This window comes from Oryctolagus cuniculus, chromosome 7 (assembly GCF_964237555.1).
Source record: "Oryctolagus cuniculus chromosome 7, mOryCun1.1, whole genome shotgun sequence".
NCBI classification, from domain to species: Eukaryota; Metazoa; Chordata; class Mammalia; order Lagomorpha; family Leporidae; genus Oryctolagus; species Oryctolagus cuniculus.
The window spans coordinates 42,730,581-42,755,257 of NC_091438.1; the positions used below are offsets into that span (position 1 = coordinate 42,730,581).

At 55.8% G+C, this 24,677-nt stretch overlaps 2 protein-coding genes across 15 annotated transcripts in view; one reads left to right on the forward strand and one right to left on the reverse strand.

Annotated features, from left to right (window-relative positions):
• ARHGEF2 (Rho/Rac guanine nucleotide exchange factor 2) overlaps window positions 1-9,912 on the forward strand; it is a 52,213-nt gene extending 42,301 nt beyond the window's left edge. For 13 of the 14 annotated variants that reach the window (XM_017345801.3, XM_070077567.1, XM_002715396.5 and 10 more), the window contains 11 exons: window positions 2,320-2,396; window positions 2,998-3,167; window positions 4,234-4,301; window positions 6,474-6,674; window positions 6,953-7,072; window positions 7,199-7,266; window positions 7,354-7,389; window positions 7,561-7,611; window positions 7,745-8,188; window positions 8,354-8,537; window positions 8,792-9,912. In XM_017345801.3, coding sequence (XP_017201290.1) covers window positions 2,320-2,396; window positions 2,998-3,167; window positions 4,234-4,301; window positions 6,474-6,674; window positions 6,953-7,072; window positions 7,199-7,266; window positions 7,354-7,389; window positions 7,561-7,611; window positions 7,745-8,188; window positions 8,354-8,537; window positions 8,792-8,865 — 1,493 coding nt within the window. In that variant the 3' untranslated portion in view covers window positions 8,866-9,912. The remainder of the gene's footprint in view (window positions 1-2,319; window positions 2,397-2,997; window positions 3,168-4,233; window positions 4,302-6,473; window positions 6,675-6,952; window positions 7,073-7,198; window positions 7,267-7,353; window positions 7,390-7,560; window positions 7,612-7,744; window positions 8,189-8,353; window positions 8,538-8,791) is intronic. The other variant, XM_017345803.3, reaches the window with a different exon arrangement.
• Window positions 9,913-15,063: 5,151 nt separating this feature from the next.
• RXFP4 (relaxin family peptide/INSL5 receptor 4) lies at window positions 15,064-16,613 on the reverse strand. The gene has a single exon (XM_017345601.3). It carries the CDS (start codon window positions 16,520-16,522, stop codon window positions 15,401-15,403), a length of 1,122 nt encoding a protein of 373 aa, XP_017201090.1. The 5' UTR covers window positions 16,523-16,613; the 3' UTR covers window positions 15,064-15,400.
• Between the last annotated feature and the right edge of the window lie 8,064 nt (window positions 16,614-24,677).

Sequence of the window (24,677 nt, forward strand, 5' to 3'; positions counted from 1 at the left end):
CAGACCAGAGGGTGAGATCGGGCTGCAGGTTCCCCCGCGCTGGAGTCTCAGGGCTGAGGAGAGACCAGGCACTTTGGGAGCCTGGCCAGGGAAAGGCCCAGAAGAGGGAGGGGACCGAGCCTGGAGCAGGATGGGCAGGTGCAGAGGAAAGAACAGGGCAGAGGGAGCATGTTGAGGGCCCGGGCACACGTTCCCGGCTCTTTCCGGAATTTGCCTGCACTGGCAAGAAAGCAGCAGCTCCTTGGCTCTGTGAGGGACGGAAGTGAAGGGTGATGGGTGTGGCCAGTGGCCACCCGGGCCTTGGGGCCCATTTCGTGCAGTCCTGCTCCCTGGGCGTGGAGGGTACCCATCCTTACACCAGCCTCTCTCCTCCATCCCTTTCCCTCCTTCCCATCCCTCCCACGCAGCAGCTAAGAATATAAACCATGGGGGGTTAAAAATAGCAAGGCGGGAGGGCTGCATTTCTGAAGCACTTAGCAGAAGCCTTTCCCTGCTGTGTGCCCGCAGCTCAGTAAAACCCCCAAGGGCGAGGGGCGAGCCTGTGTTTCCCTGACTTTGACACCAAGTGTTGTAGAGCCGACCTTGGTTGCCTCCCTCAGTCTACAGAGTGTAGGACTCTGTGGGATCTGAGAGCCGGATAGGAGAGGAGCAGGCAGATGAGGGAAGGTGTCCTGCTTAGCGGTGGAGGGACTGTGGGGTCTGGCATTCTCCAGGTGTTAGGTCTGGGCTAAGGGACTGGAAACCTCGGGGCCCTGTTGCTCTGCGAATCCTGACCACTCTGGCCCAGTCTGGGGCCTTTTCAGGCAAAAGGATGCGTTCGTGTATCGCAGTAGTAGATACAGCCGTCCTCGCAGCCTTGGCGCTTGCAGGGCCCGGAAGCACCACAGTGGGTTTCCTGGGTGTCCCTGGCCCCTAAGGTAGGAAACCTGAAGCAGCTGCCTAGGAGGTTTCCTCCAAGGTCCTCGCTAGCCCAGGGGCCCGTTCTGTCTGATCCTGCATCTATCTTTCTTTTTAAAAAAAAAGATTTATTTTTTATTTGAAAGGCAGAGTTACAAAGAGAGATAGAGAGACAGAGAGAGAGAGAATCCGCTGATTCACTCCCCAAATGGCCACAATGGCCAGGAGGAAGTTAGGAGCCTGGAGCTTCTGGGTCTCCCACATGGGTACAGGGGTCCAAGCGCTTGGGCCATCTTCTGCTGATTTCCCCAGGGCTATTAGCAGAGAGCTGGATCGGAAGTGGAGCAGCCGGGTCTCAAACCGATGCCCATATGGGATGCCAACTTCCCAGGTGGAGGCTTAGCCTTCTATGCCCTGGCGCTGGCCTCGTGTGTTTTTACCCCTACCATGTTCCTGAGCTATAAGAACAGGAAGAGGTCGCAAAAATTAAAAAAAAAAAAAAATGGAATGAGGGGATGTCATTATGTTCTTAAAACTGTGTATATGAGGCCGGCGCCGCGGCTCACTAGGCTAATCCTCCACCTTGCGGCGCCGGCACACCGGGTTCTAGTCCCGGTCAGGGCGCCGGATTCTGTCCCGGTTGCCCCTCTTCCAGGCCAGCTCTCTGCTGTGGCCCCGGAGTGCAGTGGTGGATGGCCCAAGTCCTTGGGCCCTGCACCCCATGGGAGACCAGGAGAAGCACCTGGCTCCTGGCTTCGGATCAGCGTGGTGTGCCGGCCGCAGCACGCTGGCCGCGGCGGCCATTGGAGGGTGAACCAACGGCAAAGGAAGACCTTTCTCTCTCTGTCTCTCTCTCTCACTGTCCACTCTGCCTGTCAAAAAAAAAAAAAAAAAAAAAAAAAAAGTGTGTATATGAAATCTATTCCCAGTAAATAAATAAGAGGAGGGGCCGGCACCGTGGCTCACTTGGTTAATCCTCCGCCTGCAGTGCCAGCATCCCATATGGGTGCCGATTCTAGTCCTGGTTGCTCCTCTTCCAGTCCAGCTCTATGCTGTGGTCCGGGAAGGCAGTGGAGGATGGCCCAAGTGCTTGGGCCCCTGCACCCGCATGGGAGACCAGGAAGAAGCACCTGGCTCCTGGCTTCGGATCAGCGTAGCACCAGCCATAGCGGCCATTTGGGGAGTGAACCAATGGAAGGAAGACCTTTCTTTCTCTCTGTTTCTCACTGTCTGTAACTCTACCTGTCAAATAAAAATAAATAAATAAATAAATAAATAGAAAAAAACGGAGAGACGGAAGAGAGGCCACAGGACGGGGGAGCGGCGCCCTCAGCCCGTGGGGTAGGCCCGGGCCTTGGCAGAGCCTGAAGCAGCCGCGCAGGCCCCGTAGGGCTGACCTCTCCCGTGCTTATCCCTTTCCAGACGTGCTGCTGCTGCTCATGACCGACGTGCTGGTGTTCCTCCAGGAGAAGGACCAGAAGTACATCTTCCCCGCCCTGGTGAGTCCTCTGTGCTTTCTCAGCACAGTCAAGGGTTTCAGGGTCCCCCTGCCCATCCCCCACTTTCCTCTGCACGCCCTGCAGAGCCCTGGAGTGCCCCATAGCCCAGCAGCCATCTCTGCCGCAGATGCACAGACTGTCTCGCCATGAGTCCCTGAACGATGCCGCGTAGCGACTGTTCCTACACCACGTACAGGGTATTAGGCGTAGTGAGTGACCTGGACACGATTTCAAAGCAGACAGGAGCTGGGCTTAGGTTCATGTAAACACTGCCCCGTGTTGTATAAGGAACGTGAGCATCCTGGGCGTCTTGTGTTCACGGGGGTCCTGGATGAGTCCCCCACAGACCACTGCGGGTCGCCCACGTTGCACTATAGTAATCAAAGGCAAGGTGAGCTAACAGGAGTCGCACCTGCCATGGAGGCCTGTGATCATCCCCAAGTGGAGCGCAGAGCAAAGGGAGCTGCGTCTCAGTCCCGCCTGGCCCCCACCAAGCCTGGGTTCTTCCCTCGTACCGCAGAGCGGCTTCCGTCTGCCGAGACTGCAGTGTCCGAGGGCCGGGAATCCCCGGGCTCAACCCTTCCCCTCCTCTGCCTGGCAGGACAAGTCGTCAGTGGTGTCCCTGCAGAATCTGATTGTCCGGGACATCGCCAACCAGGAGAAAGGCATGTTTCTGATCAGCGCGGCCCCTCCTGAGATGTACGAGGTGCACACCGCGTCCCGGGACGACCGGAGCACCTGGATCCGCGTCATCCAGCAGAGCGTGCGCGTGTGAGTGTGCGCCCTGGGAGCAGAACAGCCGCGGGCCGGGCCGGGCGGCTGCTGTGCTGCACGTCCTAGCGTCGTCGTAGTTCCCAGGGTAGCGTGAGCGGACAAGAAACCAGGGACCGTGAGCTGTCCCCGGGGGCGTAGCTGCCGGCCGACAGGACAAGCTCAGCTGCGTTAGCGTCAGGGTCTGCAGGCAGGCGGCGCGTATGCCGGTTGCATCTCACTTTCCCTGTATTTCCTAAAGAGGATAACGAAGGTACGGACCCCAGCAAGTGTCCTGAGAGTCGCTGCGGCAGCAGGCGGGACCGGGCCAGCGCCCGCCCGGCCCATGCCCCACGCGTGGGTTCTCCAAGATTTGTGCCTGAAGAAGGAACTCTTAATTTGGATTAAAAAAAATTTTTTTTAGCTGTCAAGGATTGCCTTCTTCTAGTATGTAAACCTGTTTTGTTTTTGTTTTTGTTTTTGTTTTTGTTTTACTTAAATTTAGACTTTTTTTTCAGTTTAGACTTTTGAACATGTTTTTCAGAAACGCATACGAAAATATGAAATCGTCTGTTTTAGGAGAAAAACACCCGTCCCACCGACAATGGATTCTCTTAGTAGTATAGATATTTGTTATCAGGAAAATTATGATTAACATTAGTTACATTTGATTCATTGACCTTCTGTCTCGGTCAAAACACTACTGCATTTCATTTACTCATAACCAAAAACAAAAAACAAAAACAACAACGTGAGGGCGTCATTAGCCTCCTTTTTCAGACGAGCAAGTAGAGCAGCCGCCCCCTGGTAAATGGTGGAGCTGGGACTTGAACCTGGGTTTGCTTGGTGCCAGAGCCTGTACTTGGCCCTCCGCTCCGTGCTGCCTTTCCAGGTGACCTTTGGAGAGGTGCACAGCAGGAAATGCAGACAGTCGGTGCTAAGAACAGGGGAGAGTCGAGAGAGAGTGCGGCCAGGGCATGCGGCCGAGGGTGTTCGCAGAAGAGGGGAGACTAGGAGGCGTTTGGGAAGGCCCAGGGCCGATGTCTGGCCGGCGTCCTGACTGTGTTCCCTGCCTCTGCCCGGCCAGATGCCCCTCCAGGGAGGACTTCCCCCTGATTGAGACGGAAGACGAGGCTTACCTACGGCGAATCAAGAGTAAGTCCGCCCACTGGGAGCTCGCTAAACGGCATGTGATAGTTCATGTAGTAGAGTCTACAGTTAATGAAGAGGCGCACCGCCCTGGGCACCCGGCCTGGTCGGTAGACGCAGGTTGAGATGCCTGCATCCATGGTGGGGCCTGGGTCTGATGCCTGGCTCCCTCCAGACTCCGGCTTCCTGCTGGTGAAGGCCCTGGCTTGACAGCAGGGCCCCCTGCCACCCACGTGGGAGACCCGGATGGAGTTCCAGGCTCCTGGCTTCAGCCTGGCCCAGCCCCAGCTGTTGCGGGCATTTGAGAAATGAATCAATGGATGGAAAAATCTCTCTCTGTTACTCTGCCTTTCAAATCAATTCAATAAACAAGCTTAAGAAAAGACATCATTGAAGGAGCAGTCAGAATTAAAACAGAGGGAGAAGGTCTCTATGGAACCTTCTGAAGTAGGAAGCTCAGAGTAGCGGTGCAGCATTGCCGCCTCTGACGTGAAGCGTCCATCTCTGTCCACAGTGGCTGCCGCAGCTCCCACTGTCACATTTACATCGCAGCTTGCAGGGGTGAAGTAAATCCCCATTTCTAGAATTGAACATGGCAGCATCTAATCACAAGTCGGGCTGGGGAGCATGGTCATGAACTGGGCCACCGTGCACCCTGGTGAAGCCTGTGTGCAGCTCTCTACTGAAGGTCAGGAGGAACAAACCCTGGTGGACAGTCCAGCCCACAGTCGTCTCAGTTTTTTAAATGTTTATTTACCTTCATCTACTTGAAAGGCAGAGAGACACAGAGAGACCTTGCATCTGCTGGTTCACTCTTCAAATGCCCACAATAGGACTGGGCCAATCCAAAGCCAGGAGCCTGGAACTCCATCTGGGTCTCCCACGTGGGTGGCAGAGACCCAAGCATCTTATTTATTTTATTTTGAAAGACAGAGTTAGAGAGGTCTTCCATTCGCTGTTTTACTCCCCAAATGGCCACAATGGCTGGGGCTGGATGAGGCCGAAGCCAGGAGCCAGGAGCTGCTTCTGGGTCTCCCACATGGGTGGCAGGGGCCCAGGCACTTGCGCCATCCTCCACTGCCTTCCCAGGCACATGAACAGGGAGCTAGACCAGAAGCGGAGCAGCTGGGACTTGAATGAGCGCCCATATGGGATGCTGGTGCTGCAAGCAGTGGCTTAATGCACTACACACAGCGCCGGCCCCCAGAGACCCAAGCATTTGAACCATCATCCACTGCCTCCTCGGGTGCTTTAGTAGGAAGCTGGATCAGAAGCAGAGTAGCTAAGATTCAGATCGCACTCTGATATGGGATGTAAGTGTCCCAAGTGGTGGCTTAACCCACTGAGTGACAACACTCACCCCGTTTTTATTTTTTATTCATTTATTTTTAACTTTTTTGACAGAGTTAGACAGTGAGAGAGAGAGAGAAAGGTCTTCCTTCTGTTGGTTCACCCCCCCAAATGGCTGCTACGGCTGGTGCACTGCGCCGATCCAAAGCCAGGAGCCAGGTGCTTCCTCCTGGTCTCCCATGCGGGTGCAGGGCCCAAGGACTTGGGCCCTCCTCCACTGCCTTCCCAGGGCACAGCAGAGAGCTGGACTGGAAGAGGGGCAACCAGGACTAGAACCGGCGCCCATATGGGATGCCAGTGCTGCAGGCAGAGGATTAACCAAAAAGTGAGCCATGGCGTCGGCCCCCATTTTTATTTTTAAAGTACAGTCTGGGGAGGGGTTGGTCTGGTTGGTTGAGACATCAGTTCAGATGCCCACGTCTCACCAGGGTGCTTGGAGTCAAGTTCCTGGCTCTGCTCCCAATTCCAGCTCTCTGTGGGAGTGCACCCTGCAGGGCAGCAGGTGGTGGCTCACGGAGCCGGGTTCCTGCCACCCCCGTAGGGGACCTGGATGGAGTTCTCAGCTCCCAGCTTTTTGGTCTGACCCGTTCCCAGAGGATGCTGCAGGGGTGTGAACCAGCAGATGGAAGGGATCTCTCTCTCCGTCTCTCAAATGAGTTTAAAGACAAAACAGGACATGTGTTCCTTTTCCCTCAAAAACGTCTGTTCTTCATAAATGCCACAAAAGCCACACTTGAGTGCTGCCACCCTGCCCGTGGGGCCGCCCCTCTGTCCCCCCTACCCCCACTGCTGCCTCCCACGTGCTCACCTGTCCCCCCCCCCCCCCAGTGGAGCTGCAACAGAAGGACCGGGCGCTGGTGGAGCTGCTACAGGAGAAGGTTGGACTGTTTGCCGAGATGACGCACTTCCAGGCCGAGGAGGATGGCGGGAGCGGGATGCCCCTGCCCACCCTGCCCAGGGGCCTCTTCCGCTCCGAGTCCCTCGAGTCCCCTCGAGGCGAGCGGCTGCTGCAGGATGCCATCCGAGAGGGTGAGTGCGCTCCCGGGGAGAAATCCAGGGGCACGTACCCACTGGCCCAGAATAAGGACATGTGGCCAGACCTGGACACACAGACAAGGCTTGTCAGCCCCCAGTGTCCCCGAGTACCAGTTCTGGGGCAGGAGGCTTGGTCCCTGCCACCGGGCAACAGCTCTAGGGCTGCCCCTTCACTCTCCTGGCCGCCCAAATGTGCCCCGTGTGCTGGGTGATTGGCGCCCTGTAGCGGGTTCCGTGTCACTGCGCGCTCACCAGGTCCTCTGTCCCCTCAGTGGAGGGCCTGAAGGACCTGCTCGTGGGGCCTGGAGTGGAGCAGCTCTGGACGCCTCGGGAACCCACCCTGCCCTTGGAACCAGACAGCGGTGGTAACACGAGCCCTGGGGTCACTGCCAGTGAGTGCCAGGGCAGGGGACCAAGGTAGTAGGTGGGAGGGGCTGAGGAGAAGGGGCAGTCCCGGGGACTGAGGGTTGCTGGGATCCTGCGAGGGTGAGCTGAGCCCTGCCCTGTCACGTCTGCAGACGGTGAGGCCAGGACCTTCAACGGCTCCATTGAGCTCTGCAGAGCCGACTCGGACTCCAGCCAGAAGGTGGGTCCCCGAGAGACTGCGGGGTGGGAAAGGGAGACGCCAGGGCGGGACTTGCACACCTGCTGACCCCTACCCTCCTTTCTGCAGGATCGAAATGGAAACCAGCTGAGAGCTCCCCAGGAGGTGAGTTGGGGATGGGACGGTACAGGTGACTGAAGGGCAGGTCTCGGGGAAACTGGGGTGCGGGGCAGAGTCTGGACTTCAGAGGTCTCCCTGGATACTGCTGCCCAGCTTCCGGGCAGTTCTCCATCCTGAAACTCAGGCCTTGTTCCCACCTCCCTTGTCTGTTCCCAGGAGGTGTTACAGCGACTGGTCAACCTCTACGGACTCCTGCATGGCCTCCAGGTCAGTGGGACAAGGGGAGGAGCCAGTCGAGTCCTGGCCCTCGGGTGCCGGTGCAGGCAGAGGGGCAGGATGAGGGGGAAGGAGAGCGAAAACAGGTTTCTGGTATACCCTCTGGTGCCCGTTCCTCCAACAGGCAGCTGTGGCTCAGCAAGACACCCTGATGGAAGCCCGGTTCCCCGAGGGCCCTGAGCGGCGGGAGAAGCTGTCCCGAGCCAACTCGCGGGATGGGGACGCCGGCAGGGCCGGGGCTGGCCCTGTGGCTCCTGAGAAGCAGGCCACGGAACTGGCGCTGCTGCAGCGGCAGCACGCATTGCTGCAGGAGGAGCTGCGGCGCTGCCGGCGCCTGGGGGAGGAGCGGGCGACCGAGGCTGGCAGCCTAGAAGCCCGGCTCCGCGAGAGCGAGCAGGCCCGGGCCCTGCTGGAGCGGGAGGCTGAGGAGGCCCGCAGGCAGCTGGCCGCCCTGGGCCACACAGAGCCGCTCCCGGTGGAGGCGCCCTGGGCCCGTAGGCCCCTGGATCCCCGGCGGCGCAGCCTCCCTGCGGGAGACGCCCTGTACTTGAGCTTCACCCCACCACAGGTGAGGCGCTGGGAGGGGGGGACGTACCTGAGACAGACAGGAGGGCCCGGAGAACCTAAGCAGCCAGGGTAGTGATGCTGATTGAGTGGTGGGGGGTTCAGTGGGCCCTGGCTTGGCAGAGCCTGCCCTCACCGCCCTGCTCAGCCCCTGGCCTGCTGTCCACAGCCCAACCGAGGCCACGACCGCCTGGACCTGCCCGTGACCATCCGCTCCGTACATCGACCCTTTGAGGACCGAGAGAGGCAGGAGCTAGGTAGCCCTGAGGAGCGGCTGCAGGACAGCAGTGACGCTGACACCGGCAGTGAGGAAGAAGGAAGCAGCCGGCTGTCTCCACCCCACAGTCCCCGAGGTGAGAGCCCTTGACCTGGGGCTTGTGCGTGGGCCCGCAGTCCCTCTCGGAAGGGCCGTGGAGTTCTGGGTCCCCAGGAGGCATAAGGGGGATACTCTGAAAATGCCTTGGATTTTCTGTATACCTCCAGGTATGCCAAGTGCATGCAGGAGGTTCCCCCTCCGCCCTGTGAGCAGAGAGGGAGGCGCCAAGGGAGGGGCGTGGCTCCTCCAGGGGAGACTGCTCACTCGCTGGCTTTGCCCTGTCCCCCTCAGACTTCACCCGAATGCAGGACATCCCGGAGGAGACGGAGAGCCGCGATGGGGAGCCTATAGCTTCTGAGAGCTAAGGACGCCCTCCCCGCTGCCCTGTGCCCCACTGGAGACTGCTGGGGGCCACACTCGGGAACTCCACTCTGCCAATGACGAGGGAACATTGCAAAGAACTGTTGACTGTCCTTGCCAGCTTCCGGGCTCCTTGGATACCTGGGGCCATTTAGGAAGCCGGGAGTCGGGGGGATATTAGGCCACGGTCCCCACGGGGGGCATCCGGAAGCTATACCACAGATGCCAACTTTTCATGCCTTCTTCCCTCTACTTTAGGAAAATTTATTTATTTATTGTTTATTAGTTATTGGGGGGGAGAGGGGAAATTTAAAGGACCAGGGACATGGGAACCAAGCCATAGGGGTCGGGGGCCTTGTCCTTTAACACTACCGGGGTGAAACCAGGCTTAACCACGCCGTACGCCCCACCCGCTCCCCCGTCTGAGGAGGGGCTGCAGCTGCAGGACCCTGCGGCCCCCTCAGGGGGCTCGGGGTGGGGCCGTGGCCTGCTCCCTCTCCCTCTCCCCACAACCTCATACTGCTGATCCCCCTCTCCCCGCCCCCCCGCGGAAGTCCCAGGGAGACCCTCCGGCTTACTGGGGCCCCTGGACTAGAGACTGGGTGGCCCTCGTGGTTTGTGGGGTGGGGGGAGGGAAACCCACAGGGACCAGAATGTTTGTTGTTCTGTTCTTTTCTTTTTTTTGTACCAAAGCCGGCTGCACGTGTTCTATATTTTTAAGAGAAGAATGTAGGCAATTAGGGACTGTAGCCTTCCAGCTGCACATCTGTGAACCTGGGGAGGGGGTACACAGTGACTGCTCCCCACGCCTGCAGCAATGGGCACCCATCTGACCTCTCCCCCAGCCTCCTGGGGAAAAGTTCAAGGTGGGGTCGGGGAATCGCCACGAACCCTTGGCCTCATCTCCCACCTCAGCAACCGTGCCCTGAAACCTCAGCGTGAATTTGGGGTTTTCTCATCAGACCCCAGTGCCCACCAGCTCCAGTCATTTTTCTGCCAATTTGATTGTTAAGGAAAAAAAAATCAGGGAAAATTAAAGACCTGGAACCCCATGAGGTGCTGTCTCTCCTGATGTCTGCCAGTTGTGAGGGCGACGGTGGTGGGTGGCCAGTGCCGGAACTACCTCATCTGGGCCATCTCTGCCTCACTGGCAAGAGGGCCACTGAGAGAAGAGCATGCTGGGATGCCTTTTTTTTTTTTTTAAGATTTATTTATTTATTTATTTGAAAGGCAGAGTTACAGAGAGGCAGAAACAGAAAGACGTCGATCTTCCACCTGCAGGTTCACTCTCCAGATGGCCACAATGGCCGGAGCTGTGCCGATCAGGAACCCTGGTTCTTTTGGGTCTCCTACTAGGGTGCAAGGGCTCAAGGCACTGGGCCGTCTTCTGCTGCTTTCCCAGGCCATAGCAGAGCAGAGCACTAGATTGGAAGTGGAGCAGCTGGGACTCGAACTGCTGCCCATACGGGATGCTGGCACTGCAGGTGGTGGCTTTACCTGCTGCACCACAGCGCTGACCTTTTTGGTTTTCTTTAAACTTCACAAATCTGAGGATAAAATGAAGAACACCTGGTCAGATTCCAGAGGCTGTTGGGGATTCTAAGACCAGAAAAAGTGTTTGCATCTTACCTTCGGATGTGGCGTCGGTGGGCACACTTGCTGCTACCTCCTCCCCCGCCCTGCCCTGGCTCATTTTATAGGGCCAGAGCCCGGGGTGACCCGTCCCAGGGGTGACCGGCTTCACTTCCTGGGTCTGGTTGAGGCCCTCCTCTTGGGCCAGGAGAGGAGGGAAGGCATGTGCATCCCCCTCGGTGCCTGTTGGGTGGGAGGATGGAGCTCGGGACGTGCCCGGAGAGGGGAGTGGAAACTGCAGCATCTGGCCTTGATAAGCTGCTCTCATCCTCTGCCGCAGGGGTGGGGCTGGCTGGCCTCTGGGCAGTCACTGGGTCTGGCCCAGCCAAGGCAACCGCAGGCGGGACTTGAAATTCAATAAATCTGTAGCAAATTTATTTTTTTTTTAAATTCATTTATTTGAAAGAGTTATGAGGCTGGCGCCACGGCTCGCTAGGCTAATCTTTGGCCTGCAGCGCCGGCACCCCGGGTTCTAGTCCCATTTGGGGCGCCAGGTTGTGTCACGGTTGCTCCTCTTCCAGTCCAGCTCTCTGCTGTGGCCCGGGAGTGCAGTGGAGGATGGCCCAAGTGCTTGAGCCCTGCACCTGCATGGGAGACCAGGAGGAAGTACCTGGCTCCTGGCTTCAGATCAGTGTGGTGTGCCGGCCGCAGCGGCCATTGGAGGGTGAACCAATGGCAAAGGAAGACCTTCCTCTCTGTCTCTCTCACTGTCCACTCTGCCTGCCAAAAAAAAAAAAAAAAGCTACAGAGAGATCTCCATCCACTGGCTGGCTTCTCCCCAGATGGCTGCAGTGGCCGGGGCTGCACTGGGCAAGGCCAGAGCCAGGAGCCTGGAACTCCATCTGGGTCTGCCACGGAGGGTGCAGGTGCCCAGGCTCTTGGGCCATCCTCCACTGCTTCCCCAGATGCGTTAGCAGAAAGCTGGATTGGAACTGTTGCAGTTTGGCTCAAACTGGTGCTCGTGTGGGAAGCTGGTGTCACAGATGGCAGCTTAACCCACTGTGCCACAGCACCAACACTGCAGGCTAATTTTTAGGTTGATCCTTTTTTAAAAAAAATGTTATTTATTTGAGAGGCAGAGGTGGGGTTGGGGTGGTGGTCTTCCATCCTCTGGTTCACTCCCCAAATGGCTGCATTAGCAGGAGCTGGGCCGATCTGAAGCCAGGAGTTTCCTCCAGGTCTCCCACACAGGTGCAGGGGCCCAAGCACTTGGGCCATCTTCTACTGCTTTCCCAGGCCATAGCAGAGAGCTGGATCAGAAGTGGAGCAGCCGGGACTTGAACCGATGCCCATATGGGATGCTGGCACTGTAGGGGGTGGCTTTACCTGCTGTGCCACAGCGCTGACCCCGTAAGTTGATTTTTTTAATAACCCATGAATGGTATAAATAGCCAAATGGTCCTTAGCAGAAAAAAGGATTACCCCAGCTCTATGGGAATCCTGGGAGGCTACAATTGTTGTGACTACTCACAGGGTCACCTGGGTGCAGAAGGGCTGCCAGGCCCAGCTGGGTGGGTCAGGAAGGGGCCAGCCTGCCTCATTCCAGAACTCCACTCCTAACCCCCCCACCCCGCCCTGCCTCCCAGCTCTGCCTAAAAATACCAGCACTGTAGGTTCCCAGAACAACCGTGCCTCTGCAGCTGTTACGTCAGCTGGAAGCAGCTGGGACCCAAAACTGTGAGGGTGGAGTGGTGGGAGGGAGATGGGCAGTGGTGGCGTGGGAGGGAGATGGGCAGTGGTGGCGTGGGAGGGAGATGGGCAGTGGTGGCGTGGGAGGGGATAGTAGCGTCCAAAGACCACCAAGCCAGGGGAGGGGCCAAGTTTCCCCAACCTGCCCTGTGGACCCAGTGAGTTGTGCTGGGCAGGGAGGAAGCGGGGAACCCTGGAGACAGGTCCCAGAGTTCCTGGATTGCCGGGCCTGTGCTGCCCATTCACTGGACCCCCTTTCTCTGTGTCCCACCCCACATGGGGTCCAACAACCAGGCCCCTCCTGAACCCCACCTTGTGTGTGTGTGTGTGTGTGTTAAGATTTATTTTATTTGAAAGAACTGGAGAGAGAGATCTTCCATTCACTGGTTCACTCCCCAAATGGCTGCAATGGCCAGAGCTGGGCCAGGCCATGGCAAAGCCAGAAGCCAGGAGCTTCTGGGTCTCCCACATGGGTGCAAGAGCCCAGGCACTTGGGCCATGCTCCACTGCTTTCCCAGGCACAATAGCAGGGTGCTAGATTGGAAGTGGAGCAACAAGGACTCAAACTGACACCCATATCGGATATCAGTGCTGCAGACGGTGGCTTAACCTGCTACGCCATAGCGCCGACCCTCTGAATTCCACTTTGGAGCGGCCCCCCCATCGCAGTTGCAAAGCTTCGTCTTTCTGCTCTAGGGAGCCAGGGTCCAGCTTCTCCCCAAAATGCTGCCTCCTTCCCACTCAGAAATGAGCTGGGCCCACATTTACCAGCCCCTCCTCCTCATCCCTTCACCCTCCATGTCCCCCACCCACACCCGCCCAAGGACCATGGGTCCACGCACAGTCACTCATCTCTGACCTGGACCTGTGTGGATTCGGTCAATATTTACCTTGAGTCCCACACTCAGAGATGCCTCCCAGGGAGCCAATATCCGGAGTGCAGCCAGAAGCTGCTGGGGGCGGGAGGAGGGGGTGCTTCACTGGGGCAGAGAGGGTTTTCCATCCTGAACTGGCCAGGAGCAGCCCGGAAGTTTTGGAACCAGTTTAAACATTATCAAGGAGAGGAAATTAAACATCAAGAAGCCAATTAAATCTCTCTCCTGTTGCCTGAGCTGCTGCGAATCTGGCAGGTGGCAGAGACTTCTGCCCAGCCACGGACTGGACCTGGGGCAGGGCCCCCGCAGGTGCCACAGCCTCCTGATAGGCCAGGAGCAGGGGCCGTGGGAGGGGGGCCTCCACCCTGTCTTCCCTGCATCTCCTCTGATGCCCGCCCTTTATCACTCGGGTCTCAGGAATATGGAAGCCACCAGGGAACCCCTTGCCCTTGGAAACACATCTTCAAGTGGAGCTGGAAGGGGCAGCTCCTCCTTTTTTTTTTTTTTTTAAGGTCATTTGAAAGGCAGAGTGCGAGGTCTTCCATCCCGATTTACCCCCCAAATGGCCACAATTGCCAGAGCTGGGCCAGGCTGAAGCCAGGAGCCAGGAATTCCATCCAGTTCTCCCCTACATGGGTAGCAGGGGCTCAAGTAGCTGGGCCATCCTCCACTGGCTTCCCACAACACATTAGCAGGGAGCTGGATTGGGAAGCAGAGCAGCCAAGGCTCAAACCAGCGCTCGGATATGGGATAAAGGCATAGCAGGTGGCGGCGTACCCCGCGGTGCCACAGGCCGGCCCCTGTTCTCTGTCTGACTTTGCGGTTATTCACTTGAGACCCCCCCCTCCCCGTCTCCAATCTGCTCCCTCACTTCCTCACTGCGCTTCCATCTCCGTTTAATGTGTGATGGGAGAATAATTGCAGGCGCTGTATTTCATGCACTGTTGAATCCTCAACAGCCTGTTTCTGCAGATGAGAAAACTCAGACACAGGGAGGTAAAGAACTGGCAGAGGTACAGGTGTAAATGAGGGTGCTCGCACAGCCGAGCTGTTAACACTGTGCTCTGCACCCATGCACCCAGCGTGGGGAGGAGACCAGCACCTCCTCGTGTGCTTTCCACTCCCCCGGCCCTACCTTCAGCCTCCTCTCTGCCTCTTTCTGCGTCTCTCACTTCCCCTGCTCCACCCATGTCTGACTTGTTATGATCTTGTCATTAGTGCCCTTCATTACGATTTAAAGAGAAACGCGGGGACTCCCGGTCAGACCTGGGTTTCACACCTAGCATCCGGCAGGTGCCGAAGATTCCAGGGAGATCCCACACCTGGCACCCGTCTGTAGGGAACTGCAGCTGTTGCAGCTGAGACCTCTTGCTGGTACGGAGTCTCCGCGCGCACCACCGGCACGGTGAGAAGACGGGGGTGGCCGAGGAAGAGGGCGTTTGGCTTTGGTATCAGAAAGCAAGGGACACCTTGTTTTGAGGTGATGGTGGAAGGTGGAAGGGACCAACAGAGATGGGTACTGACCTGTGATCCTTAGCTTGGAGCCCAAGGGTAGGGGCTGGCGCTGTGGCATAGCAGGTAAAGCTACCACCTGTGACACCAGCATCCCCTAGGGGTGCCAGTTCAAGTCCCAGTTGCTGCACTTCCCATCCAGCTCCCTGCGAATGGCCTGGGAAAGGAGCGGAAGATGGCCCAAGTGCTTGGGCCCCTGCACCCGCCTGGGAGACGTGGTGGAAGAAGCTCCAGGCTTTGGCCCAGCCCAGCCCCTGATTTTGCGGCCATTTGGAGAGTGACCAGTGGATGAAAGATCCCGCTGTCACTGTCTCTCCCTCTCTCAGTACTCTGCCTTGCAAATAAATCTTGAGAGAGAGAGAGGAAGGGAGGGAGGGAGGGGGGAGGGAGAGAGAGAGAGAGGAAGGAAGGAAGGAAGGAAGGAAGGAAGGAAGGAAGGAAGGAAGGAAGGAAGGAAGGAAGGAAGGAAGGAGAAACCCAAGGGGAGACTTTCCCTGGGCCTTCTTAAAGAAGGCAGACATGGGGCAAAGAATCCTTTTGTCCATGCTGAATGAAGGTAGCGCTGGGACAAAGGGTCAAGACCATTCGTGGATAATCCAGAGGTTTATTTTCAGATCCTCCTCTTCCCTGCTCCATTCAGACAAATCTTCATCACAGCCAGCCCTGAACTGGGCCCGGGCCTCCCGTGTTCCACCAAGGCCAATGCTGGGGGTCCAAGACCAGACGTTCCCTGAGGGTGCTGTGGCCTGGCTGCCAGGGCCCCTGTTCTGAGACTGCGTGGATGCCGGCCCAGGCAGACCCCAGAAGGGGCAGAGTTCAGTGGGCGGTGCACTCACCCGGGCGTCCCTCTGTCCAGGGCAGTGAGCGTGGCCGAAGGACCGCTCTCGGGCGGGGTGCTCGACACCCACCGCCTGCCTACCTTCTTTAGGGCCACCTGCTCCACCCAGCCCCGGCCTCGGGGCCACAGCCTGGACCGCAGATCCCTGAAGGCGCCAGCCAGAGCCCGCCGGGGCTCCGGCCTCAGGAGGCAGTAGAGCACAGGGTTGAGGCAGCTGTTGCTGTGGGCCAGGCAGGAGGTGACAGGGAAGACGTAGGTGTGGATGGTGTGGAAGGTGCTGTCCCAGGGCACCAGGTCAAACTTCACCAGGACCCCCCAGAGAGTGACCACATGGTTGGGGAACCAGCAGAGGAAGAAGGAGGCCACCAGGATGCGGACAGAGCGGGCCACCCCTGTGCTGTCCTGCCGCCGTCGCCGCCGTAGGAAGGCCAGCAGCAGCAGGTAGCTGGTGGTGATGACGCCCAAGGGCACCATGAAGGCCAGCACCACCCTCTGCAGCTGGTAGGCTCCCAGCCAGTACCTGCTGGGGAAGCGTAGCAGGCAGAGGCGCACACCCCACACCTCGCCCTCGGCCCCGAAGACAGCCGTGGGCACCGTCACCAGGGCAGCCATCACCCACACTGCCGAGGTGGCCGTGCGGGCCCAGAAGAGCGAGAAGTGGGCGCCCGGCCCCGCGGCCATGGCTACCACCCAGTAGCGGGCCACACTGAGCGCCGTGATGAGGAAGATGCTGGCGTAGACATTGAGGACGGTGGCTGTCAGCACTATCTTGCAGAGGGCGCCTCCGAAGGGCCAGTGGAAGTCCAGTGCCGACTCGGCAGCCCAGAAGGGGAGGGTGAGTGCCAGCCCCAGGTCTGCCAGAGCCAAGTTGAAAACGAAGGTGTCGGAAGGCGGGCTGGGGGCTCGCTGAGCACGATTGCCCAGGACCCACAGTGCGGCCAGGTTTCCCAGCAAGCCAACTGCCCCCACAAGCCCATAGGCCAGAGCGACCACGACCCTCAGGACGAGGAATTCAACCGGCATCGCGGTGTCAGGAACACTCAGCACGCTGCCTCCGGAGGCGTTGGCCCAGAAGAACGTGGGCACAGGGCCAGAAGTGTTGGGCGTGGGCATCATGGGGCATCGGCAGCTGGTGGCGCCGAGCAGAAGGGCCTCGGTAGCTGGTGGCCCCGAGCAGAGGGGCTTCGGTGGCTCAGCTCAGCAGGAGGACGTGGCTCTGAGCCCTGCCAGGGGCCTCCAGCAGCCAGGAGCCCAGCCCCCGCCCACACCTCTGAGGGAGGGGTGTGGACAGGAAAACCACCCCCTCCCTGTTGGTCAAGATTGGCAGTGGGTGGGGCAGGGCCAGGCAGGGGTGTGAGAGAGGGAATGGGGAGAGGAGACTGGGGACTCTAGAGCCCCACAGCCGCTGCTGTAAGTGAGTGCCTTTACTCCCCCACACCCGTGTCCTTGCTTAAGATTCTCACAGACAGTCGCTTCATGAAGCACTGCGTTGTCTTTGCATGGGTGACTTTATTTCAAAGGAGAATTTTGGGGTGTTTGTGGTGGAAGAGAGCAACTGTCATCACCATGCCCAGGAAACAGCGCCAGCCTAAACACAGGTTGGAATTCATTTCGGCAGCAAGTGACCTTGAGGCTAAGAGCAGGGAAGGAAAGGAGAGAGGAAGTCACAGCTTCCTGTTCCCTCCCCACTGGGAGCAGTGGGCCTGGGGGGCCTGAATGGACTGGGATGTGCCCTCGGCTCTGTTCCCTGCGTCTGCCAGCCACACTGTCCTTCCACTTTACCCTGCTGCAGCCCTGGGGCCAGAGCTCAGCGGTGCCCGGCTCTCCTCCCTTTTTGGAGCTGTGCATCCTGAGACACACCCTCGCCCCGCCTCATCCTGTCTCCCCATGACCTCAGGCCTAACTGGGAAAAGCTGCCTCCCTGGGTGCCCCCTTTCATTGCCCGCTTCTCTACCTGCTGCAGAAGGAACTGTGATGGGGAGAAAGAAGGCAGGAGGTGGGCAGGTACCAGATGGAGTAGCTTCCCAAGGTCACCAAAATGCTCAACATTGTTTTGCCCTTTGCTGATTAAAGTTCATTTCCCTTAGAGCGCTGGGGGAAGTAGGGGCTCCTTCAAGACCACCAACTGGGGCCGGCGCTGTGGCGCAGCAGGTAAAGCTGCCGCCTGCAGTGCTGGCATCCCATATGCCAGCACCATATGGGTGCCGGTTCGAGTCCCGGCTGCTCCACTTCCGATCCAGCTCTCTGCTATGGCCTGGGAAAGCAGTAGAAGATAACCCAAGTCCTTGGGCCCCTGCACCCACGTGGGAGACCTGGAAGAAGCTTCTGGCTCCTGGCTTCGGATCAGCACAGCTCCAGCCATTGTGGCCAATTGGGGAGTGAACTAGCGGATGGCAGACCTCTCTCTCTCTCTGCCTCTCTTTCTCTCTGTGTAACTCTGAATTTCAAATAAATAAATAAATCTTAAACAACAACAACAAAAACACACAACCTACCAATCAGGAGAAACAGGATGGAGAGAGCCATGCTGGGGCCCAGGAGGTCATGGATTAGAGCTGGGGCAGGTGCAGAGGCAGGGGTAGAAGGGCAGTCCGAGGGACACCTGAGGGTAGGTGAGCCCCATGGGCTGCCTCCCAGCCGTACCGGCTCTGCATGACTCCGCCAGCCACACCATCTCTTGGGGCTGTGCCAACTCTTTTGCAGTCAGACTCACCTTCACAGCCTGGCTGTTAGGAGAATCGTTTGACTTATTTTTCTCTTGGCTTAGAGAAAAGACACTGGGCTGACCGTGTAGAATAGCTGGCCTTCAGTCATTTCTCTTTTTTAACCTTTATTCACTCCTAGTCTGGAGCTTTTCCCTTGGCTGCCACCGCCACCACCTCCCTGTGGTTATGTAGAGAAGTGACGCCACCAGCTGGCCGTGTTTGGGAACCTCATCTATTTTGTTCACTCCCTCTCCGGTTCATTCGCCGATCTCCGCATTTTGCAAGCCTTTACTGTGTGCCAGCTACTCTGCACACAGTAGATAAAATCAAATAAAAGACGGCTGCTCTTATAGAAAATACTCATTCTTTTGAGATAAAAGAAATATTTAAGATTTTAAGATTTATTTAATTTATTTAAAGGCAAAGTTACAGTTAGAGGGAGAGACAGACAGAAAGGTCTTCCATCTGCTGGTTCACTCCCCAGATGGCTGCAATGGCCAGAGCTGGGCTGATCCAAAGCCAGGAGCCAGGAGTCAGGAGCTTCTTCTGGGTCTCCCATGTGGGTGCAGGAGCCCAAGGACTTGGGCCATCCTCTACTGCTTCCCAGGCCATAGCAGAGAGCTGGATTGGAAGAGGAGTAGCCTGCAGGACGACACTTAGCCTACTACATACACCACAGCACCAGGTTCTTAAGATCATGTTAAAACTCAGTTTGTCATCTTATAGTGAAACTGACTTGCCCAAGAGTCAAGATTTAAGATAAAAGTCTTACAAATAAATAGACAAATAAACAAATAAAAAGGGACCGGTGCTGTGGCATAGCAGGTTAAACTGCTGCCTGCAGCACCAGCATCCCACGTGGGCGCCAGTTCAAGTCCCATCTGCTCCACTTCCAATCCAGCTCCCTGCTAATTTCCCTGGGAAAGCAGCAGCAGATGGCCCATGCACTTGGGCCCCTGCACCCATGTGGGCTCCTGGCTCCTGGCGCCTGACTCCAGCCTGGCCCAGTGCTGGCACTGTTACAGCCATCTGGAGAGTGAACCAGTGGATGGGAGACTTGTCTCTCTGTCTCTGCTTCTCCCTCTCTGTAACTCTGCCTTTCAAAAAAAAAAAAAAAAAAAAAAGATAAAAGTCTGTCTTGAAGCCAGCACTGTGGCATAGCGGGAAAAGCTACTGCCTGTGACGCCAACATCCTATATGGGCACTGGTTCATGTACCAGTTGCTCCACTTTCTACTCCAGCTCTCTGCTAATGGCCTGCAAAAGCAGCAAAGGATGGGCCAAGTGTTTGAGCCCCTGCCACCCACATGGGAGACTTGGAAGAAACTCCTGGTTCCTGGCTTTGGCCTGGCCCAGCTCTGGCCTTTGCTGCCATCTGGGAAGTGAATCAGTGGGTGGAAACTCTTTTTCTCTCTCTCTCTGTCGGTCTCTCTCTGTAACTCTTTTTTTTTTTTTTTTTTTTAAGATTTATGTATGTATGTATGTATTTGAAAGAGTTACACAGAGAGAGGAGAGTCTCTATAACTCTTTCAAATAAATTAATTTAAAGAGAGAGAGAGAAAAAAAAGTCTCCTAACTCCTAGAATGTGCCTGTTTCCAGTTTTTTCCCTTCCTGTCCTCTGAGTGCCAGAAGGGCTGGTCCTTGGCCTTAGGAAGCTCCAAAAGCGCCCAGGAAGACAGCAGGCAGTGGACAGCAGGACAGCAAAATGCCCCCAAGACAGCTCTTCTCGCACAGCTGCTGAGAGACAGAGAGGAAGCAGGCGCACCCGAGACGCCTTTGCCATTCCTGACGGCCATGTCACCCCCCAGGGCCACACTTCACTGCCCCTTCTTCCATCTCCGAGCCCAAGGCCTGCCTGGTAGCTTATGGTGCCCCCCCCCCAACATTCAAAGGACTTGTAGGGGTCACACCTTCCCCTCAGTCACCTGAACAGCTCTCCAGACCCACAAGCCTGCCCTGCTTGCCAAAACCTAGGCTGTGTCTGCAGACAGCAACCGGTGGAGGAGCAGGAGGGGCTGCACTGTCACTCCGCGGAGCGGGAGGAGAAGGGAGCTGCTTCCGTGGCAGAGTGGACCACAGCGGCAGGAGGTCCAAGCCCGTCACCCTGCAGCGACGCCGTCAGCCACCATCTCTGCTCCTCTGCACGTCTGCTGAGATTTCCTGGAGAGAATTTTCGGGTGCTGGAAGGGGTGTGGGCAGTTCCAATGCTCAAGCAAGTTCTGCCTCTCAACCTCTCTCTCTCAATTAACTGTATATTTGGGGATCGTTTTCGATTTACAGAAAAATTGTAAAGGCAGTAAGAATGACATGTCTTTTATTTTCCATCTTAAAACTGACAGAACATTAAAAAATAAAAGGCTTAAGGATAAATCTGAGAGAGGATCTGCAACCCCAATATGCTTCAAACAAGTATTGCTGAGAAAAAAAAGTCTAAATAAATGGAGAGGTGGCGCAGTCTTGTGGCGCAGTGGGTTAAGCCACCACATGAGATGCTTGCATCCCATGTCAGAGCACTTATTCAAGTCCTGGCTGCTCTGTTTCTGATCCAGCTCCCTGTTCATGTGCCGGGGAAAGCAGAAGACGGCCCACGTGCTGAGATCCCTGCCACCCATGTGGAGTTCCTGGCTCCTGGCTCCAGTCTGGACCAGCTCTGGCTGGGGACTGAATCTGTGGATGGAAGATCTCTCTCTCGCTCTCTTTCTCTGTCACAATGCCTTTCAACTAAATAAATAAATAAATGGAGAGGTAGATTGTGTTCATGTGTTGCAAGACTCAATAATAATCTTGAGATGTCAATTCTTATAATTGTAGATTCAATGCAATTCTAATCAAAATTCTAGCAGGCTCTTAAAGAAGCATAAAATTGACAAGCTGATTCTAGTATTCATGTGGAAATGCAAATATCCAAACAACTCTGTAAAAAAGATGGTAAGGTAGGCCGGCGCCGTGGCTCAATAGGCTAATCCTCCACCTTGCGGCGCCGGCACACCGGGTTCTAGTCCCGGTCGGGGCGCCGGATTCTGTCCCGGTTGCCCCTCTTCCAGGCCAGCTCTCTGCTATGGCCAGGGAGTGCAGTGGAGGATGGCCCAGGTGCTTGGGCCCTGCACCCCATGGGAGACCAGGAAAAGCACCTGGATCCTGGCTCCTGCCATCGGATCAGCGCGGTGCGCCGGCTGCAGCGGCGGCCATTGGAGGGTGAACGAACGGCAAAGGAAGACCTTTCTCTCTCTGTCTCTCTCTCTCACTGTCCACTCTGCCTGTCAAAAAAAAAAAAAAAAAAAAAAAAAAAAAAAAAAAAAAAAGATAAGATGGTAAGGTAGGAGTATTCATGCTACAGATTTCAAAAGTTGCTACAATGCTGCAGCAGTTGAGATGGTACAGTGTTAGTGAAAGGATACATTTATGATCAATTGATTTTTGACAAAGGTGCAAAGATATTCACTAAAGTATGGATAGTCTTTGCAACAAACGGTTCTGTAACCACTGAATAGCTACTTTTTTTTTTTTTTTTTTGACAGGCAGAGTGGACAGTGACAGAGAGAGACAGAGAGAAACATCTTCCTTTGCCGTTGGTTCACCCTCCAATGGCCGCCGCGGCCGGCACACTGCACTGATCCGAAGGCAGGAGCCAGGTACTTATCCTGGTCTCCCATGGGGTGCAGGGCCCAAGCACTTGGGCCATCCTCCACTGCACTCCCGGGCCATAGCAGAGAGCTGGCTTGGAAGAGGGGCAACCGGGACAGAATCCGGCGCCCCGACCGGGACTAGAACCCGGTGTGCCGGCGCCGCTAGGTGGAGTATTAGCCTATTGAGCCGCGGCGCCGGACAAATATCTACATTTTTAATAAAAGAGTGGTGGACATTTGGTTTAGCAGTTAAGATAGCTGAAACTCACATCAAAGGGCCTGGGTCTGATGCCCAGCTCTGGCTCCTGACTCAGCTTCCTGCTAATGCTGACCTTGGGAGGCAGTGGTAACGGCTCAAGTAATTGAGTTCCTGCCACTATGTGAGAGACCCAGATTGAGTTCCTGGCTATGGGCTTTGGCCCACTGGCCATTAAGGGCATTTGGGAGGCAAACCACTGGATGGAAACACTCCCTGTCTTCTCTCTCTCTCTCTCTCTCTCTCTCTCTCTGACTCTCAAATAAACACATAATATTTTTTAAAAAGAAGAAAAGTGCTTTACTAAAGATGTAATAGAGAGTAAGGCACATAAAGGATGAAACGCTTGATTTTACCAGGGATAGTCACAGAGATCATTTTTGAACTGATCCTGAGACATTTGTCCAGGCAAAGAGCTTAATGAGGGGACAGGCGCTATGGCACAAAGGGTTAAAGCCTTGGCCTGCAGTGCCAGCATCCTATATGGGCACTAGTTTGAGTCCTGGCTGCTCCATTTCCGATCCAGTTCCCTGCTAATGTGCCTGGGAAAGCAGTAGAAGATGGCCCAAGTCCTTGGGCCCCTGCACCCATGTGGGAGACCTAGAACAAGCTCCTGGCTCCTGGCATCAGACCTAGAAGAAGCTCAACTCTGGCCATTGTGACCATTTGGGGAGTGAACCAATGGTTGGAAGACCTCTCTTTCTCTATCTTTCTCTACCTCTCTCTGTGGTTCTATCTTTAAAATAAATAAAATAAAATAAAAAAAGAACCTAATGATACTTCCCATACTACCCTCTCTCTTTTGTACCTTATTTATTTATTTTTAAAGATTTTTTATTTATTTATTTGACAGGTAGAGTTACAGACAGTGAGAGAGAGACAGAGATAAAGTTCTTCCTTCCACTGGTTCACCCCTCAAATGGCCGCAACGGCCAGAGCTACGCTGATCCGAAGCCAGGAACCAGGTGCTTCCTCCGGGTCTCCCACACGGGTGCAGGGCTCAAACACTTGGGCCATCCTCCACTGCTTTTCCCAGCCACAGCAGAGAGCTGGACTGGAAGAGGAGCAACCGGGACTAGAACCTGGCGCCCATATAGGATGCCGGTGCCGCAGGCAGAGGATTAACCTAGTGCGCCACAGCGCCGGCCTGTACCTTATTTATTTAAATATTTATCTACTTGAAAGGCAGAGGGACAAGATGGTGTGTGTGTGTGTGTGTGTGTGTGAGAGAGAGAGAGAGAGAGAGAGAGAGGGAGAGAGAGGGAGAGAGAGAAATCTTCCATTCACTGGTTTGCTCCTCAGATGGCTGCAACAGCCAGGGCTGGACCAGGCCAAAGCCAGGAGCCAGGAGCCCCATCTGGGTCTCTCATGTGGGTGGCAGGGGCCCTGGTACTTAGCCATCAACTGCTGCCTCAGGTACTCATTAAGAGGAAGCTGAAATGCAAGCAGTGGCAGGGCTTGAATCCAGGAACCCCACGTGAGATATGGACACCCCAAGCAGCACCTTCACGGCCACACCCAACACCCTCAGCTTTAACCTAGAACAGCTCCCTGGGCTTCATCTTGCATATCATACATGTTTTATAATTAACAATTATTTATTTGAGATACAGAGACAGAAGGAGCATTCCCATCCTCTGGTTCACCCCTGAAAGACCCACAACAGCTGGAGTTAGGCTAGGAATTCAGTCCACGAGTGGCAGGAACTCAATTACTGGAACCATCACCACTGCCTCCCAGGGTTTGCATTAGCTGGAAGCTGGAATTTTGGACCCAGGAACTCTGATGTGGGATACAAGTGTCTTAACTGACACGTTAATTGCTAGGCCAAATGCCAGCCCTGCTCCTTGTCACAGATTTTTTTTTCATATATCTCTTTTTTTAAGAAAAAAAAAGATTTATTTATTTTTATTTGAAAGGCAGAGTTAGAGAGAGAGAGAGTGAGAGAGAGAGATCTTCCTTCTGCTGGCTCATGCCCCAAAGTCTGCAACGGCTGGAGCCGGGCCAGTCCAAAGCCGAGAGCCTAGAACTGCATCCAAGTCTCCCATTCAGTTGGTGATATTTTAGTAGCAGCATCACAAAAGTAACATGTCAGCTCTAGTGTCTCAGACCCAGAGTGGCGTGGCCTCTGCTCCTGGGGAGGTTAACTTGGGTCACCAGTTAAAATGGTTTGGGGAGGGGGCAGCACTGTGGCATAGTGGGTAAAGCACTGCCTGCAGTGCTGGCATCCCATATGGGCACTAGTTCAAATCCTGGCTGTTCCACTTCCGGTCCAGCTCTCTGCTATGGCCTGGGAAAGCAGTAGGAGATGGCCCAAGTCCTTGGGCCTCTGCACCTACGTGGGGGATCCAGAAGAAGCTCCTGGGTCCTGGGTCCTAGCTTCAGATCGGCTCAGCTCTGGCCGTTGTAGCCATCTGGGGAGTGAACCAGTGGACATAAGATTCTCTCTCTGCCTCTGCTTCTCTGTAACTCTGCCTTGCAAATAAAGAAATAAATCTTAAAAAAGAGAGAGAGAGAGAGAGTGATGGTATCTGAGGTTTCTCCACTTAGGGGTACTTTAATCCCTGTGTAATGAGTCGCAGAGGAAATAAACTCCTGTAACCTTGACCCGCCTGTGGTAGTGTCCACTCAGGATTCTTACCTGGATCGACTAGTACTGTAATAGTTGTCAAATGGTGATATTG